This window comes from Oncorhynchus kisutch, linkage group LG30, assembly GCF_002021735.2.
Source record: "Oncorhynchus kisutch isolate 150728-3 linkage group LG30, Okis_V2, whole genome shotgun sequence".
Classification (NCBI taxonomy): Eukaryota; Metazoa; Chordata; class Actinopteri; order Salmoniformes; family Salmonidae; genus Oncorhynchus; species Oncorhynchus kisutch.
The window spans coordinates 11142067-11160148 of NC_034203.2; the positions used below are offsets into that span (position 1 = coordinate 11142067).

The following is an 18082-nucleotide window of genomic DNA, read 5'->3' on the forward strand; positions in this document are numbered from 1 at the left end:
TCCTAGAGAGATTTACATGGCTATCAAAACCGTCATGCTAGGGTACGCCTGCACGAAACGCAGACCTTATTTTTGTGTGTCTAAAGTTCCCTATGGGAATGTCCTATTATGACAACTCCACCATGGGGCTAATCAACAGAATAATCAATTGATTGAGAGAGACCACACTAAATATACGCACACTAAATAAGCTCCCAATTGGCACAGTGGTCTAAGGCACTGCATCTCAGAGCAAGAGGTGTCACTACAGTCCCTGGTTTGAATCCAGGCTGTATCACATCCGGCTGTGTTTGGGAGTCCCATAGGGTGGTGCACAATTGGCCCGGCGTCGTCTGGGTTGGGCCGGGGTAGGCCATCATTGTTAGTAAGAATTTGTTCTTAACTGACTTGCCTAGTAAACATTTATTTATATATATATATACTGCACGCCCAGCACATACATCGGCATACATACATTTTACTTCGGCATCTAGAATAGTTTTCTCTCTATAAGCCAATATGTAATTTATAGGCCTACAGTGTATTGCATTGAGACCAATAGAGTGGGTGGAGTAGAAAGTGTTGCTGGGCATAATGACCTCAGTTCCCCCATGAAAAAACACCATATACAGATTCCACAGACCCTACTAAGTTCTCCCCACCCCACTTTTACATTGGCACAAATCATTGTTTTTCCTTTACAGTGCTATATTTGTACCGTATAGTGTCCAGGCACCCCATTTTAAGCTGTTTGACCACAGTAAAAGGCCGGCAACACTGTATTATTCAGAGCTCCATGAAATGACACCACATATAGATTCTACAGGCCCTACTAAGTACTCCCCACCCCACTTTTACATCTGCACAAATAATAGTTTTTCCTGTACAGTGCTATATTTGTACAGTATATAGATTTCCCAGCAGTGGAGGCTGCTGAGGGTAGAACGGTTCATAATAATTGATGGAACGGCGCAAATGGAATGGCATCCATGCCACAGAATTGAACGTTAATTTCTCTGACATAATATTCTTCACCTGCAGGATCGTCTGAGACTAGCAACCCGGACAGCTGAGGAAACTTTGGGTTTGCACAACTGAAGAATTTCTGAGCAAACTGTCCGAAGCCTTCTCAGGGAAGCTCATCTGCGTGCTCATCATCCTCACCAGGGTCTTGTCCTGACTGCAGTTCGGCATCGTAACCGACCTCAATGGGCAAATGCTCACCTTCAATGGCCACTGGCACGCTGGAGAAGTGTGTTCTTCATGGATGAATCCCAGTTTCAACTGTACCGGGCAGATGGTAGACATGTGGGCAAGCAGTTTGCTGATGTCAACGTTGTGAACAGAGTGCCTCATGGTGGTGGTGGGGTTATGGTATGGGAAGGCATAAGCTACAGACAACAAACACGATTGCATTTTATCTACGGCAATTTGAATGCACAGAGATACAGTGAGGAGATCCTGAGGCCCATTGTCTTGCTTTTCATTTGCTGCCATCACCTCCTGTTTCAGCATGATAATACACAGCCTCATGTTGCAATGATCTGTACACAGTTCTGGAAGCTGAAAATGTCCCAGTTCTTCCATGGCCTACATACTTAGCAGACATGTCACCCATTGGACATGTTTGGGATTCTCTGGATTGACGTGTCCGACAGCAGGTTCTAGTTCCTGCCAATATCCAGCAACTTCGCACAGCCATTGAATACGAGTGGGACAACATTCCACAGGCAACAATCAACAGCCTGATCAACTCTACATGAAGGAGATGTGTCGTGCAGAATTAGATAAATGGTGTTCACACCAGAAACTGACTGGTTTTCTGATCCACACCCCTACCTTTTTTTAAGGTATATTTGACTCTCAGTCATGTGAAATCCATAGATTTCCATAGTTATTTAGGGCCTAATGAATTTATTTCAATTGATTGATTTCCTTATATGAACTGTAACTCAGCAAAATATTTGAAATTGTTGCATGTTGCTTTTCTACTTGTGTTCAGTGTAGATTGCTAACTCTAAATATAATACCCAATGCTAGTACTATATGTATTCATCCAACAGTACATTTTATGTACTGAAAAAACTTTGCAGTTGCTGGCAACTACCCATGAGACCTACAGGCCTATGCCCTCGAAATGGCTTGTGCGCATTTCGCTGACGTGCTGCTCCATATCTGAAAGGCCTATCAAATATCTTGTTTGTAAAATAGTTGTAACTGAGCTGAATGTTGAGAGTTAAGAAATATAAATTATACCTACAGAAAGCTGAGACCCTCCTCTCTTCGACAGGGACAAGTGGATGAAGCTTCCAAAGCTGTGTTTCTCTTGCAATTGCATTTTGAAATGTTATATGATCAGAACACCTTTTTCTCTCGATTGTTTGGGGGAGAGAGGAGAGTGGCTCGTTCATCACAGCAGAAGGCCCCAGCGATTCCACAGCGTCTGGGCAGAAACTTTCATTACACAAATCACGAGGATAGGCCTTCTGAGTGGCACTGCATCGCAGTGCTTGAGGTGTCACTATGGAACCGGGTTCGATCTCAGGCTGTGTCAACACTGGCCGTGACCGGGTGTCCCATAGGGCGGCGTACAATTGGCCCAGCGTCATCAAGCTTAGGGGAGGGTTTGGTCCGGAGGGCTTTACTTGGCTCATTGCGCTCTAGTGACTCCTTGTGTCGGGCCTGGTGCCTGTAGGTAGACTTCGCTCGTCAGTTGAATGGTGTTTCCTCCAACAAGACACATTGGTGCAGCTGGCTTCCGGGTTAAGCGGGCGGGAGTTAAGAACGCCCGGTTTGGCATGTCATGTTTCGGAGGACGCATGACTTGACCTTCTCCCGAGCCCGTTGGGGAGTTGCAGAGATGAGACAAGAACACAATTGGGAAGAAAAAGGGGGCAAAAAAAATCATGAGGATAATAATGCACTTTACTGTTTGACCAAATCATGATTTTAGCCGCCCAAAAAAATAGGACGTTTTGACAATTTAGAATGTGCTCTTTCTAAATTTATAGGCACCCTTTCTGTTTTTTACAATCCATGATCTTGGCTGTCTAATGACAGAGACAGAGCAGGTCTTGTTGCTGATACCGGGTATGACTTTGAATGTGAATGCGTGACCTAAGCTGAATCTATCAGAATTCCCGACTAGCTCATCTTGGTAGGGGGACCAGCTGTTGTCTACTGATCATCCAAAGGCTCATTATAGATGATTAAAGTCAGCAAATAAAGAAATGTTCCTTTTTCAGGACCCTGTTTTTCAAAGATAATTCATAAAAATCCAAAAAACTTCACCAATCTCTAAAACCCTTTACACAAGCAAGCTGCTCGTGTAAAGGGTTTAAACACTGTTTCCCATGCTTGTTCAATGAACCATAAACAATTAATGAACATGCACCTGTGGAACGGTCGTTAAGACACTAACAGCTTACAGATGGTGGGCAATTAAGGTCACAGTCCTGAAAATTTAGGACACTAAAGAGGCCTTTCTATTGACTGTGAAAAACACCAAAAGAAAGATGCCCAGGGTCCCTGCTCACCTGCGTGAACATGCCTTCGGCATGCTACAAGGAGGCATGAGGACTGCAGATGTGGCCAGGGCAATAAATTGCAATGTCCATACTGTGAGACGCCTAAGACAGCGCTACAGGGAGACAGAATGGACAGCTGATCATCCTCGCAATGACAGACCACGTGTAACAACACCTGCACAGGTTCGGTACATCTGAACATCACACCTGCAGGACAGGTACATGATGGCAACAATCCCTCCATCAGTGCTCAGACTGTCCGCAATAGGCTGAGAGAGGCTGGACTGAGGGCTTGTAGGCCTGATGTCTGGTGAGGACCTACCTTACATCACCGGCAACAACGTCGACTATGGAAATAAACACACTGTCGCTGGACCAGACAGGACTGGCAAAAAGTGTTCTTCATTGACGAGTCGCGGTTTTGTTTCACCAGGGGTGATGGTCGGATTCACGTTTATCATTGAAGGAATGAGCGTTACACTGAGGCCTGTACTCTGGAGCAGGATCATTTTAGAGATGTAGGGTCCGTCATGGTCTGGGGTAGTGTGTCACAACATAATTGGACTGAGCTTGTTGTCATTGCAGGCAATCTCAACGCTGTGTGTTACAGGGAAGACATCCTCCTCCCTCATGTAGTACCCTTCCTGCAGGCTCATCCTGACATGACCCTCCAGCATGACAATGCTACCAGCCATACTGCTCGTTCTGTGAGTGATTACCTGCATGTCAGTGTTCTGCCATGGCCAGCGAAGAGCCCGGAGGACAAGGGCCATTCCCCCCAGAAATGTCCGGGAACTTGCAGGTGCCTTGGTGGAAGAGTGGGTAACATCTCACAGTGAGAACTGGCAAATTTGGTGCAGTCCATGAGGAGATGCACTGCAGTACTTAATGCAGCTGGTGGCCACACCAGATACTGACTGTTACTTTTGATTTTGACCCCCCTTTGTTCAGGGACACATTATTCCATTTCTGTTAGTCACATGTCTGTGGAACGTATTCAGTTTATGTCTCAGTTGCTGAATCTGATGTTCATACAAATATTTACATATGTTAAGTTTGCTGAAAATAAACACAGTTGACACTGAGAGGACGTTCATTTTTTTGCTGAGCTACTAACAGAGAAATTGCACAAAAAGCTTTACAAAAAAAATCTTAAGAGGTCCATGGAATGCCGGCCATGACACCTTTGTTTTTTTCTTACATTTTTTTGTTTGTTTTCATGTGTGAATTTCGTCCAGCCCACCCACCGAAAACATGGTCTTGCCAATCTGTCATTGCCAGATGGCCAATCCGCCGCTATTATACACTATGAAAAGCGGCAAGAATGATTTCGTATCATACACATTGCGTTAAAACGCCGACTTTTATTTTGAAGGCAATATTAAGAAAAACGGAAGTCTTAATGCTGCGGCCATGACGCTAATCACAATGCGGCTAGACGTAAACGTAGATCACGAAGAACACCCAGCAACCTTTAACCTGGGCTCCTCTTCGGCAGTGATGCTGCACGAGCGAAGCCTAACCAGACATCTTGATTTGGTTGGATATGAGACAATTATTCCTTATAACAAATTGTATGCACTCAAATGTAACCAGTAGGTATTGACATGAGTTTCCCCAAGCAGTAAATGACAAGATTGCATTGGAAAAAGTAGATGCAGATGTGTGAAGGCCCATTTTGCCTTTATACAATTCAGTTTACTAGACATGCACCAGCCAGTGCGAGCTAGGGGTGTGTTGAGTACGCATGTTCTTTGAACAAAATACATTAATAGATCAGACCACCTCATTTTACCCATTTACAGTGGTAGTTATTTTTATGCAAATTCAGCAAACAGGTGTTGATGCACAGGCACCAACAGTTCAGCTCTGCCCATTAAACAAACTGGATCCAATTAATTTGATGCATTGGCACAAGCACGAAGAGTTTAAAAAAAATCTGTGGGCAGTTAAGTTCACATATTTCATGCATTTGCTGTACTCAAGGCAATTTACAACCAAATTCCTTTAGGGTAACTCAAACCATGCCCAATGGAGAAGAGAAATTCTCATGTCACAATTCAAGCAAACATTTTTTAATTGAAAGCCAACAGACAAGTGTGTGGGGACTCAAATTTTATTTATACAAAGACCACAGCCATTCTACTTCAGTGGGATGAAACGGGAAGAATGTGTCGCTCCGATACCGGGACGACCGTGCTTGACTGGCTTGTAGGTGATGGAGAACTCCCCCAGGTAGTGGCCACACATCTCAGGCTGGAGAGGGAAATGTACAAAGTTAGTGTTGAGCAGGACAATCTGATTACTTGACATTTCAGCTAGAAAACAACCGTGACTAAATAGTAACAACATTCTCTAGTGTGTTGACACTATACAATACCTGAAGAATGAGTGTTACATGACAAATCAGGGGTTGTTGCAAAAGGTGAGAAATTTAGATTCATCGCGTGCACTTGAGGGGCAAGAGTTTGAGGAAACCAGCAAAAAGCAAACCATTTTACAATTACAATCTCAGGAGGCCAGCCATGCTAGGTGTACTTATAAAAAATAAAAACTTTAAACTTAGTCAAGTCAGTTAAGAAAAAATTATTATTTACAATGTCAGCCTACCAAAATGCCTCCTGTAGGGATGGGATTAAAAATATAGGACAAAACACACATCACGACAAGAGACAACACAACATAGAGAACTGAGACAACATGACAGGACAAAACATGTCAAAAACATTGGGCACAGACAACAGCACAAAGGGCAAGAAGGTAGAGACAAGACATCACACAAAGCAGCCACAACTGTCAGTAAGAGTCCATGATTGAGTATGTGAGTCCAGCGATCTCCCCCAAACCTCACCTTGATTTCAACCTGGTTGAAGGTCTTGCCGTTGTACACGCCGACCATGGAGCCGACCATCTCAGGCAGGATGACCATGTCCCTGAGGTGAGTCTTCACCACCTCAGGCTTCTCCATGGGGGGAGCCTCCTTCTTGGCCTTACGCAGACGCTTCAGGAGGGACTGCTGCTTGCGGCGAAGGCCACGGTTGAGCCTCCTCCTCTGGCGGGCACAGTACAACTGCATTAACTGCTCACTGGAAAGGAGGGGGGGGGGGTGTATGGTCATAATTCCATCCGGGATATTTTCAGATGCACATTAAAACATCAGCTTCAAATAGCAGACTGAAGACTTACAGGGGAGTTTAATGAAAAATTACAATGAATCCTGACTGCCAGAGTCAGTGTTCCTTCACTAATTGTACTACATGTTAACCTCAAACTGGTTGGCCATAAGTGAACATATTTAGTCAAAGCCCAATTCATTACATAATGATTTGTATGAAATGCAAAATGTTGAAAACAAATGACAGAACACAGCACATTCATAAATGTACCCAACTTTCGAAAGAGTGAGTGCCACTGCCAGACTTTCACCCTTCTGCAAGATGGGGTTCATATAGCATTGGTATGATGGATACACTCACGGTAGAAGCTGAGCTTTCACCGACATACCACAATGCAACCACCAATTTGGACAAATATCGTGGTGGAGTAGTGAAATGGTTGGTTTACTCACTAGGACATGTCAAGAAGCTGGTCCAGGTCCACACCTCTGTAGGTGAACTTCCTGAAGGTACGCTTCTTCTTGATCTCAACTTCCGCCTAGGAAGCAACGCAAATTACTTCAACGCAGTGGATATCGTGTCCCAACGACAACAGCTATATGTTGAACAGGGCATTTGCTGTGAAATACGTTAGAACATTCCTAGCGACTGTGTTAGTCGGGATTTCGTGCCGAACTCAAGTCTCTAAAAGAGAAAACGTGACTCGGTGAAAAGCATTGACGCAGGCTACCCTGTGTCATTAGCATACATCCCAAGCTTTATGGTGCCCCAATCTTGTTCCATCCTAAAATTTAGCAATGTACCGATTGATAAATGGTGATGAACCGAAATATATGATTTATTAAATAGAAGGTTTTATAATTTTGCTGAGATGGACATAGATTGTCATATTCGGGTACTTGTAAATTTGGTCACCTACCATCTTGCCTGATGTTCCGGGGAAAAGAACATTCCGAATTCTCGCTGGTCCCAATATCGCGCGACTCACAGAGACATCCGGTTATCTATTTCCGGCCATACAAAATAGTTGTATTTTTCACTGAACCGATAGGTGGTGGTACTGCACTCAATACTGTAACTCGCTCTGGATTAGAGCGTCTGCTAAAAAACAAATGTAAAATGCCATCCATTTTCATGAAAGTCCTCACAGAAAAATACATTGACATGCAATAGCACATAGGCAGGAGATAAAATAAATTAGCATTTTATTATTTACCAACAAAGGCAGGTAGCCTAGCGGTTAGAGCGTTGGGATAGTATCTGAAAGGTCACTGGTTCAAATACCCGAGCCGACAAGGCTCATTTGTTGACGTGCCCTTGAGCAAGGCACTTAACCCTAATTTGCTCCAGCATATTTCATTGCACCATATAATGTCAATCATCAGCTGTAAATACACCATGTAGAAACAGGTCCTCATTTGCGGTACCGGATCTGCTTGATCTTCTTTCGTTACTGCAATGTGCCTTACGTCAGAGCTGTATCAACTCTCTGTACCTGATACATACAATACATGAGCAAAGGTATGTGGACACCTGCTCGTCGAACTTCCCATTCCAAATCATGGGCATCAATATGGAGTTGGTCCCCCCTTTGCTGATATAACAGCCTTCACTCTTCTGGGAAGGCTAGATCTTCGAACATTGTTGTGGGGACTTGCATCCATTCAGCCACAAGAGCATTAGTGAGGTTGGGCACTGATGTTTGGCGATTAGGCCTGGCTCGCAGTCGGCGTTCCAATTCACCCCAAAGATGTTCGATGGTGTTGAGGTCAGGGCTCTGTGCAGGCCAGTCAAGTTCTTCCTCACCGATCTCGACAAACTATTTCTGTATGGACCTCGCTTTGTACCCAGATTTGTCCGTCAGACTGCCAGATGGTGAATCGTGATTCATCACTCCAGAGAACGTGTTTCCACTGCTCCAGAGTCCAATGGCGGTGAGCTTTACACCACTCCAGCTGACACTTGGAATTGCGCATGGTGATCTTAGGCTTGTGTGCGTTTGCTCTGTCCATGAAAACCCATTTCATGAAGCTCCCGACGAAAAGTTATTGTGCAGATGTTGCTTCCAGAGGCAATTTAGAACTCGGTAGTAAGTGTTGCAACCGTGGACAGACGATTTTTTATCCGCTGTGATTTTCCATTTGGTGGTCTCGTTCTGTGAGCTTCTGTGGCCTACCACTTTGGGGTTGAGTCATTGTTGCTCCTAGACATTTCCACTTCACTATAACAGTACTTATAGTTGACCGGGGTAGCTCTAGCAGGGTAGAAATGTTTTGAACTGACTAGTTAGACGGTGCCACGTTGAAAGTCACAGAGCTCTTCAGTAAGGCCATTCTACTTCCAATGTTTGTCTATGGAGATTGCATGGCTGTGTGCTCGATATTATACACCTGTCATTAACGGGTCTGGCTGAAATAGCCAAATCCACTAATTTGAAGGGGTGTCCACATACTTTTGTATTTATAGTGTATATGTCTACTGGAACAATGTGGTCATATCCTGCATAAGACTAATGGTAGTAGGCACCTCCATTAGCACAGCTGATTGATGGAGAGAAAATAATGACATATTCACATGAAATTACTTTACATACCCAACTCGTCAATCACCAACTTTCTTTCATGATACCTCATGTACAATTACACATCTCACCATCAATCAAAGTGCTGATTTGAACAACAGTAGCTTTCCCTTTCTTGGTTTTGTACTGGGTCAGCACCGAAGTTGTGGTAACTTTCACAGGATCGAATGTTACAGAAAATCTCAACCATGACAAGTGAGCAACACATGACCTTCTGCAGTGGTGCAGCATCATGTTTAAAGAGAACGTCACAACTCAAACTGAGAGAGGAACACTTATAGCTCCATGTGGTCAGAACATACTGAACTATGGGTTATATTTAGTGGAATGCAAGGACAAGGTTAGTGCTAACAAACCACAAGCTTCTGTGAGATTACTAAAGGTCATGTTTAACACGGAAGTGTGACCGTCAGACATGATGCATGTGAGAAGAAAAAAAACACACATGAAGATGGGTTTAATCAAACATTGAAATCAAATATCTAGGTTCTAGCATTTAGTCGTATACCTGTTCGAAAAGGAAAGAGAGAGAGAATACAGGCCACTCGGAACAAGGACAACACAAGGAACTGATACTGTGGTCAAGACATCCACAAGGAATGAATCCAAATATGCTCACAGTTTCCATTCAACCCTTTGGAGGAGGACATTTTTTGTTACATAGAATTATCAGGGTGATACCTTCCGGGGCACAGGTGCCATTTTGTTAGTGAGGGTCCCAGCTACTATAATGACGTCTGCTTGTCTTGGGCTGGCTCTGAACAACACCCTGAACCTGTCCATGTCGTAACGAAGTGCTGTGTGCATCATCTCCACCACACACCACGTCAGCCCAAAGGTCCTAGGACACAGCGAGCTCTGTGGGACAAACAGGCACACACTCAAAGCCCATGTACAATAACAGTAAATATTCCCGACTGTGCTTGTATCAGGTTTCCAATCAAGTTTAGTATGACTTTGGGTGATTATCCGAGTGAGATGGTGAAGAGAGAGGGAAGTGACAAGATGTGGTCAGGTGCCATTCAAGTCAAATGTTTAAAAAGCGGATCAGCTATTTTAGAAAATTAAACATCCACAAGGGGGCCCTCTCTCAATATGGTACTCTATTGCACAGTTATAACACTACCACAGTGACACGACTACTCTTGTGGGGTACGTTTCAGTAGAGGAGTCCTTACCCTGCTGCTTGGCACTGCCGACACCAAGGCCCTGGGTGCCAAAGCTGTGCTCTTCTCCCTGACCAGAACCAAGGGGCCCTTACGTAAGCGGATTACAGCTCTAGGCACAATAGGCAGTGAGTGCGTTTACCGAAAATGTACTGCACTTGAAACCGGTTTAGTTAATCCTACCTGCTTTGTTGTTGTAAAACCTACCGGTGACCTAATGCATGATGAACTGGGTCTGAAGAAATAGACACGCCATCCGTCTCTGCTCATCCTAACAACCTATTAACAAGAATATGGATTATGTTTAGTTGCATTTAAAAAAAATCTATTTACTTATGTTTTATTGTATGAGATTATAACCCGTGCATTATCTTACATAATGATAAAAGACCCAAACCTGGATAAGGAACTACAGACATGCAGAAGACAAAAGTGATTGTCAGTTTTCTTATATTCAATAAAAAGACGGATACTGTGGGTTGATATTCATATAAGGGGCGGTCCAAAACAATTGTACAGCTGGCAACAAGGTCACATGCATTGAACCAGCCAATGTCATTTAAAGTTGTTGAGAATAACTTCAGTCATATATCTTGATATTTTCATTGGCCCACCACCTGGAAAGTATTCTAGTGCTCCCAGTTGCTGCGGTGTCAACGCATGTGCAGCTTCAACTGCACCAACTGCTAGTCAAGCAGAGCAAGGGCTACCAACGCAGTGCCTTTGTCAATCAGATATTTAGCAGCACTAGGCTTGTTCGAGGGCGCTGTGTTTTAGCTCACATACTTCTCTATTCCCTTAGGAGACCCAAATGACTGAAACCCCACAGCACTGCATTTTTCACATACCATGAAATTAGTATGTCCGGCTATGGTACGCAGACATGGTTTAGACAATTATTGCTTATGCTGGATAATGCCCTAACTAAAGCCACATGAACTAATGATCCTAGCACAAGTTATGCTAAACATGTAACTAATGAGACACTCTTTAATTGTAACATCAGTCTGGTTGGTATTCAATGTCGATCTTTATTTCACTTTAGTCATGCACACACTTCCAAACGTTAGATGTTTTCATTTATATTGGAAAGATGGACCCAAAGCAGAGCACAATACATTTATATAATACCGAAGGTAGTAAAAGCTCATTTTCCTTCAGTCTAGGTAATATATATATATACACATTTTTAAACAGAAATATAAAAATCACTTTGAATGTTAGAGTTCAAAATAAGTCTGGTCTTCTTTTCAGTCATCAGTGAATCCAGTAAAACATTAAACAATGAAGACAACTGACAAAATGAATCCAGTATCCAGCTTGGAATGTTGAAAGCCTGAATGTTTTTTTCCCCCAAGATACTCTAACCCAAAGAAAACAACCTTGGCTCCAGTTCTGATTATGCAAACAAAATAAATATTTCCTCCTAAAAAAAAATCTTTTTTAACTTCTTTTTTTTTTTTTAAATGATATGATCATTACTCAACATACATAAAAAGTTAACAGAATGGGAGATGTGTGAACAAAACACTGTCTCATTAAAGACATTATTTTCTCATTCTCAACAGATACTACAAAACATCTCATCTTTTATATTACCAAGTAAAAGTACTGAATAGATAAACAGTTAAAACAAATTCACATTAGTTAAGGAAATGTAAATAGTTTACATTAACAATATGACTTTTAGGAATATAAATACAAGGATGGGTAAACTCCAACTATGGAACAATCCATTTTTTGAACTGAATTATATATATTTTTAATCCACATTTCGATGAAAGTTTAAGAGCTTTCTTTTTCCGTCTCAATACAGATGATTTTTAATCCCATCTTAGATGGATTCTAGGCAATATTTGTATATGAAAATCTTTGGCATAAATGCCATCCCTTTGAAATCTACCTACTTACATTAAGACGGGGGGGGGGGGACGGGACGGGTACTGGCAAGGGGGCTTTGGCACTTTACAAAATTCCCTGTGAGGAAAAAAAAGCTAATCACAGCTCAGACAAACACTGGCTTTAGCAGTTGCACTTTAAAAACATAGTTATAGCCATTTCAACAGATATATAAAAACATACTAATATATAGTACATGTGAGATATGTGTATATTGGTCCTAACCAGTAATTCATGAGGGTAACAGGGAACTATTGTAAAATACCAGAAGGAGATCACCCAAAAGGTAGAAAATCCTATGTAACGAATAACTTTGATAACGCCTTCATTGAGGTTTCTACTATCTTCAACAAGCACAACCCACTTTTAATAATCCGTCCCCTCTTCTTGGTACACCGGCACCGTGTCATCTTTGTATTCTTGGTAACCCTCATCTTGGTAGTCAGCCCCGGCCCCGTTCTGCTCCTCCTCATTCTTGGGGCAGTACTTGGCGTCGTAGATCTGACGACCCAGGCCAAAGTTCTGCCCGCTCTGGTTGGCGCCTGCGTTGGAGCCCATCTGCAGCGACATGGTGCTGTTGTCACACTTGTCTGTGCCCAGCTTCTGGTCGTAGATGGCACGGCGGGTTCCTGGAGCTGTCATGCCAGCCTGAAGAGTAGAGGAAGGGAAAGTTGAATTAGTTAGCAGTGAATTAAAATATTTGTACTCATCTGAATAAACAAGAATCCATTAGAAATAGCCAAAGTATACCGAAGCAGTTAGTTCCCCCATTGACAATATTGATACCTTGATTCAGTTTTAAGACATGGTGAGATGATGGAGTGAGAACTTTTATTTTACCTGGCTGGCCCCCTTGTTGGTGCCCATTTGCAGACTGATGGTAGAGTTGTCCATGGGGGGCAGGATGTGAGCCTTGGGGTCGTAAAGGTGCCTCCTGGTGCCGTATGCATTCATGCCCGCCTGGCTGGCACACTTATTCGTCCCCATCTGCGGAATGAGACATATCGGTTATTAAAGGGAAAACGACAAAGAATGAGTAGAAAACTACAATCCCCCCCCCCCCCAAAGAATAAGTTCTGTACACCCAGCCCTAAATATCTTCCCGCGACCATGCCCTCAGACCTGCAGTCCAATGACACAATGTCCGGCCTTCATCTTCTCCTCGTCGAATAGTCTCTCCTGTTTGTCTGCGTACTTCACCCCAATGTCCACTCGGGACTGGCAGCCCTTGGTCTTGGCCTGCAGGGGAAAGTGTACAGAAATCAGGACACTGTTGGATGCGTCAAGATACTACTGGACACAATATTAGGGGCTTGTTGTATTCGGATCCCACTTCCTACACCATATGTTGATAAAGACGGGACACCATTATGTTCGCTTCAGGAACTTCTTTATGAAGATAAAACCATGTGGTACAGAGCATTACTGCAAGGTCAGCCATTTAATCTGTACAATATTAAACGATTCATGCAAGTGGAAATTACCGAAGCGTCGGCTAAAATTAAATACAGAAGTTGTTATTCTCATGAGGGGTGCAAGCTAAAAATAATTTAAAAAAAATAGAGTTTCAAAAGTTTTTAATAGTGAAAGTCTTACCGTGCCAGCGAGGGACAACAGGGTGCTCTGGACCTGGGTCATGTTCCCACTCTCAAAGAGGTCATTGGCCTCAAAGATATCATGGGGCTTCAGGCCGTACGTTTGGATGGATTTGATGAAGTTGGTGATGTTCTCCAGCTTGAAACAGAAAAGCGCATAAGAGGACAAGATGAGTAAAGAGCTTCTCAATAACTTTGGAATGCCATAGCCATAAAGTGGTTATCATAACTACATTTCTTAATTCTTTGCTAGACGGATATCTCTTGCACACAGAGTTCCCACTGTATTCCACATTATAAACTGGGTGGTTCAAACACTGAATGCTGATTGGCTGACAGACAAGGTATATCAGACCGTATTCCAAGGGTATGACAAAACATTTATTTTTACTGCTCTAATTACATTGGTAATCAGTTTATAATAGCAATAAGGCACCTTGGGGGTTTGTGGTATATGGCCAATATACCACGGCTAATGGCTGTATCCAGGTAATCTGCGCTGCGTCCTACATAAGAACAGCCCTTAGCCGTGGTATATTGGCCAAACACCAGCTCCCCCTCGGACCTTATTCCTTCACTCTAACCCATGTCCTACTTCAGTACAGTCTCTGGTCCAGAGAAAGTTGCACCTCTAATAATAATCTACCTCTGCTTTTTTGTTAGTAAAAAAAAAAAAACAGGCTTGGTCAGCACAACAGCTCAGATTTATTCTCTAACTGTAAAACCACCTGGCAAAGTACAGTAAAGTCTGTTGATGTGCTGGCAAGTCTAATGTAGAGAGAACAATCCAAGCTGCTCACCTGATGCCAATTCATGGTGGACGAGTTGATCTTTTTCACAGAGCCAGGTTGAAGTTTGTTGATCAGTCTAGAGGAGGAAGAGAGAGCTTGCCGACTTAGACTTCAGTACCTCAATAGGCGACCGAAGGAATCAGAGGATAAAAATAGTCTGTAGAGCATAATCATTACTGTGTACAGTACAATAAAGCCGACAACTATGAGAACAGTCAGGACATTCATGATTGTAATCATTTGGTTTATTATGCTGTAGCTAGCTGAATGTTTATGATTTGTGTTGTCTTCGGTTAACTGCACTGGCTGAACAATACAACGTGGATCAACAAAGCCTTATTTTACATATTATGGTTAGGGTGACATTACAAAATAGGATGATGATGGATGCTGGCCCCATTTATAAGCTTACTCGCACAGGATGACACCATTTTTCAGGCCTTTCTGGAAGTCCTCCCCAATAACACATCCCGTCACATCCTCGATCCAGACCCTTAGCTCATCCTCTCTCTGAGGGTCATACTTTCCGGCAATCTGGAAAGGGGGGGGTAAAACGTTCATTAGAGGAAGCCTTTAAGTTTCACCTAAAGTCTTGGAAAAGGATGGCACAACCAAAACATGTGTAGGTAACATGTTGGTTACACTTTATTTTACATGACTGTTTCCACTGGTATTTATGAGAAAATTATCTGCAATGCATTCTTCAAATAATTATACACAATTGGTGGCCAGTGGTGTTTGTTTGGTCTGGGTTAACCAAAACACATTGAATAACACATTGAATAAATGGCGTGAAAGATTTACAACCACTTGGCTACCAGTACAGTGTGTTCCGAGGGCCAATGGTATAAACTGGAAGAATGGGACCCCTCACCCAGGACAGAGACTATAATGCATTTACAGTGTACAAAATATTAAGAAAAATTGCTCTTTCTGTGACAGATTGACCAGGTGAAAGATATGATCTCTTATTGATGTCATCACTTGTTCAATTCAGTTCAAATCAGTGTAGATGAAGGGGGAAGAGACAGGATAGAGAGGGATTGTGTATGTGTGCCATTTAGACGGTGAATGGGCAAGATCAAATATTTAAGTGCCTTTGAACAGGTATGAGGTGCAACAAATTGTATCAAGAACTGCAACAGTGCTGGGTTTAATCACGCTCAACAGTCTCCCGTGTGTATCAAGAATGGTCCACCACCCAAAGCACATCCAAACAACGTGACACAAATGTGGGAAGCATTGGAGTCAACATGGGCCAGCATCCCTGTGGAACGCATTTGACACCTTGTAGAGTCCAAGGTGGATTATGGTAGCAGTGTGGGGACCCGAGTATTCTTTTGTACAACATAACTTGGAACATGATGGGTGAAGTTTGTCTTTCATAAAGGAGAAATTTGTATTATATTAGTCTTCTCCATTGACACAATACATTTTAAATAAGAGCCAGATCTTGGGGCTTTTGCAGAGTTAAAAAAAATCTATTTATCCTATTACACTGCAAAAGTGTAACAAGATAGGCCTACACAATAAAATAAAAAAATGGACAGGAACAAAGGTTGCACCAATTGTTTTTGTTTTTTACAGTACATGTGGGATAGAACAGTTATATTTGGCTTGAGGGGGGCGTAGGTTAACTGATATTGATGTTCTGGATGGAGGACACAGGCACTGTCTGTTAAGGTTAACTTTTGAATATGTTATGAATGAGAATATATTTCTATTTGGACTTTTGTGGAGTAATTTGTCTAAGCACGCATCACGTCGGCGCAGAGCGCAAAACAATTGCCGTTCACCAAGGCCCCAATCCACCGCAGCGCAGGAGTTGCAATCACGATAGGACAGTGTGACCTCTGGATGGGTCATATCAAACTCAGGGACATGGATGAATGAAAGACATACAACTCTATAGAGTACTGACCAGTTTCACTATGTAAGCTAATGTGATCGCATATTTCAACTTGCCACATTGCCAATATCATGGTTAACGCCCATGCTTTTTTAAGCGCTTCCCAAAACTAAACGAACTTATAGGTGTGTGTATTATCATTCTATCATATCAATGAACAATATTTTCCAGAAGTATATGCATAGTGCGGAGTTGGTAAAACTTGTGTAATTGTTGATAAGACCTGCGCTTTATTTAGATAATTCCAAAAAGTAGTTGCCCGTTCCATGTCAATACCTTTTCAAATCATAGCCTATGTAGCCTTAAATACCTAGGCATACATCTTTTTTCTATAAATAAAACAATTATTCTATAATATACCTCTACTATATCAGTATAACACAAGGCAAGTGATTCATTCGCACTTAACTCGACTCCGTGAACACTTACCTTGCTTTTGACTTCCGCAGAAAACCCATAGGCAGGACCTCTGTTAAATGATGAGCCAGACATGATTATAAAATGAGTACTTTGTTTTTCGTATGGATACTTTTGTATCAGTTTCCTTTCCTTTCTCTTCCAGTTAACTCCAGAGTAAACTAAACACTTCCTTTTAAGAAATTCTCTTGCATCCAATAAAAAACGTTTCTACGATTTTTTAGGCTCCACCTTTTCCTTTCTCTAGATTGTGATTGACATCAAAAAGTCCTTATATGGAAGGAAAGTCCCAAATTCCTAGATGGTGGGAGTATCCTATGGGCCCAGAATGCCAGCCGCGCAGTAATCGTTTAAGTCTTTTGTCGGGAAAAGTTTGAGGAACTACGAAAGTACAACGAGCTACTGAATGACGCAATGCTACTATTCTTGAGCCAAATTTCAGAGTGCAAAGGACCCCGTTTGCTCATTCAAGGGTTTTTACCCTTTTTGGAATACTGAGAATGTTAATAGCGCTATGAGAACATGGTTAAAAATATCCACTCGAGCATCAAACAATTAACGTAATATTTTAGTTCAGCCCACATAAGAAAAATGATCATGACTCGAGTTAACTGTTATAAATCACAGTCTACAATAACATCAAATACAGATGAAAAAAATAGTAACATCAATTAATTATCAAGTGTCCATTTGTATCACTTCGGTGACTGTTTGTGTGGTTGTCAATTCAATTAGGTTCAATAGTCTTTGTAATATTGTCTTGATGTTCCATGACATTACACTTAGTCTCAACTGAAAAATGGCATACTGAACACATTTAGCTACTTACCAACAACTTTTTTCACACATGTACATACTGGGTCGCATTTTGTTTGCCACCTGAGAGTACTTGGCACCTCTGGTTGCAACACAATCTCACACTCAATCATGCAAATATGTACAAAATGTATTTTAGTAGGGCCTCCCAAGTTGCACAGCGGTCTAAGGCACTGCTTATTGTCACAGTCATACCCTGGATCTAGTTTTATCCTATTGAATAAATATTGTGGATGTAAATGTTTTTTTCTCATATTCCTGGACTATCGGATCTGTCACACCCTGA

General features: G+C 42.3%; 2 protein-coding genes and 1 non-coding gene across 3 annotated transcripts; all 3 read right to left on the minus strand.

The window, feature by feature from the left end:
* Window positions 1–5604: 5604 nt before the first annotated feature.
* On the minus strand, window positions 5605–7636 carry LOC109875002 (40S ribosomal protein S15). Its single transcript, XM_020467121.2, has 4 exons — window positions 7542–7636; window positions 7075–7160; window positions 6358–6592; window positions 5605–5762 (listed from the first exon to the last, which is right to left on the minus strand). The coding sequence occupies exons 1-4, from the start codon at window positions 7542–7544 to the stop codon at window positions 5649–5651; spliced, it is 438 nt and encodes a 145-aa protein (XP_020322710.1). The 5' UTR covers window positions 7545–7636; the 3' UTR covers window positions 5605–5648.
* On the minus strand, window positions 6885–7020 carry LOC116358710 (small nucleolar RNA SNORA35). The gene has a single exon (XR_004206474.1). It is a non-coding gene; the product is annotated as a small nucleolar RNA SNORA35 (small nucleolar RNA).
* Window positions 7637–11377: 3741 nt separating the features above from the next.
* cnn2 (calponin 2) lies at window positions 11378–17189 on the minus strand. Its single transcript, XM_020467040.2, has 7 exons — window positions 16993–17189; window positions 15067–15188; window positions 14664–14730; window positions 13865–14002; window positions 13391–13507; window positions 13109–13255; window positions 11378–12916 (listed from the first exon to the last, which is right to left on the minus strand). The coding sequence occupies exons 1-7, from the start codon at window positions 17053–17055 to the stop codon at window positions 12635–12637; spliced, it is 936 nt and encodes a 311-aa protein (XP_020322629.1). The 5' UTR covers window positions 17056–17189; the 3' UTR covers window positions 11378–12634.
* Window positions 17190–18082: the final 893 nt, after the last annotated feature.

What these genes read in the sequence shown, in the direction of transcription:
- cnn2 (XM_020467040.2), bottom strand. Translation starts at nt 17,055, where the DNA reads ATGTCTGGCTCATCATTTAACAGAGGTCCTGCCTATGGGTTTTCTGCG. An exon ending in TGTTGTCCCTCGCTGGCACG is followed by an intron (nt 13,508 to 13,864) that starts GTAAGACTTTCA and finishes TTTCCCCTGCAG; the next exon opens with GCCAAGACCAAGGGCTGCCA. An exon ending in ATTGTGTCATTGGACTGCAG is followed by an intron (nt 13,256 to 13,390) that starts GTCTGAGGGCAT and finishes CTCATTCCGCAG; the next exon opens with ATGGGGACGAATAAGTGTGC.
- LOC109875002 (XM_020467121.2), bottom strand. An exon ending in CAGCTTCTTGACATGTCCTA is followed by an intron (nt 6,593 to 7,074) that starts GTGAGTAAACCA and finishes CCTCCTTTCCAG; the next exon opens with TGAGCAGTTAATGCAGTTGT. An exon ending in TCAACCAGGTTGAAATCAAG is followed by an intron (nt 5,763 to 6,357) that starts GTGAGGTTTGGG and finishes TTCCCTCTCCAG; the next exon opens with CCTGAGATGTGTGGCCACTA.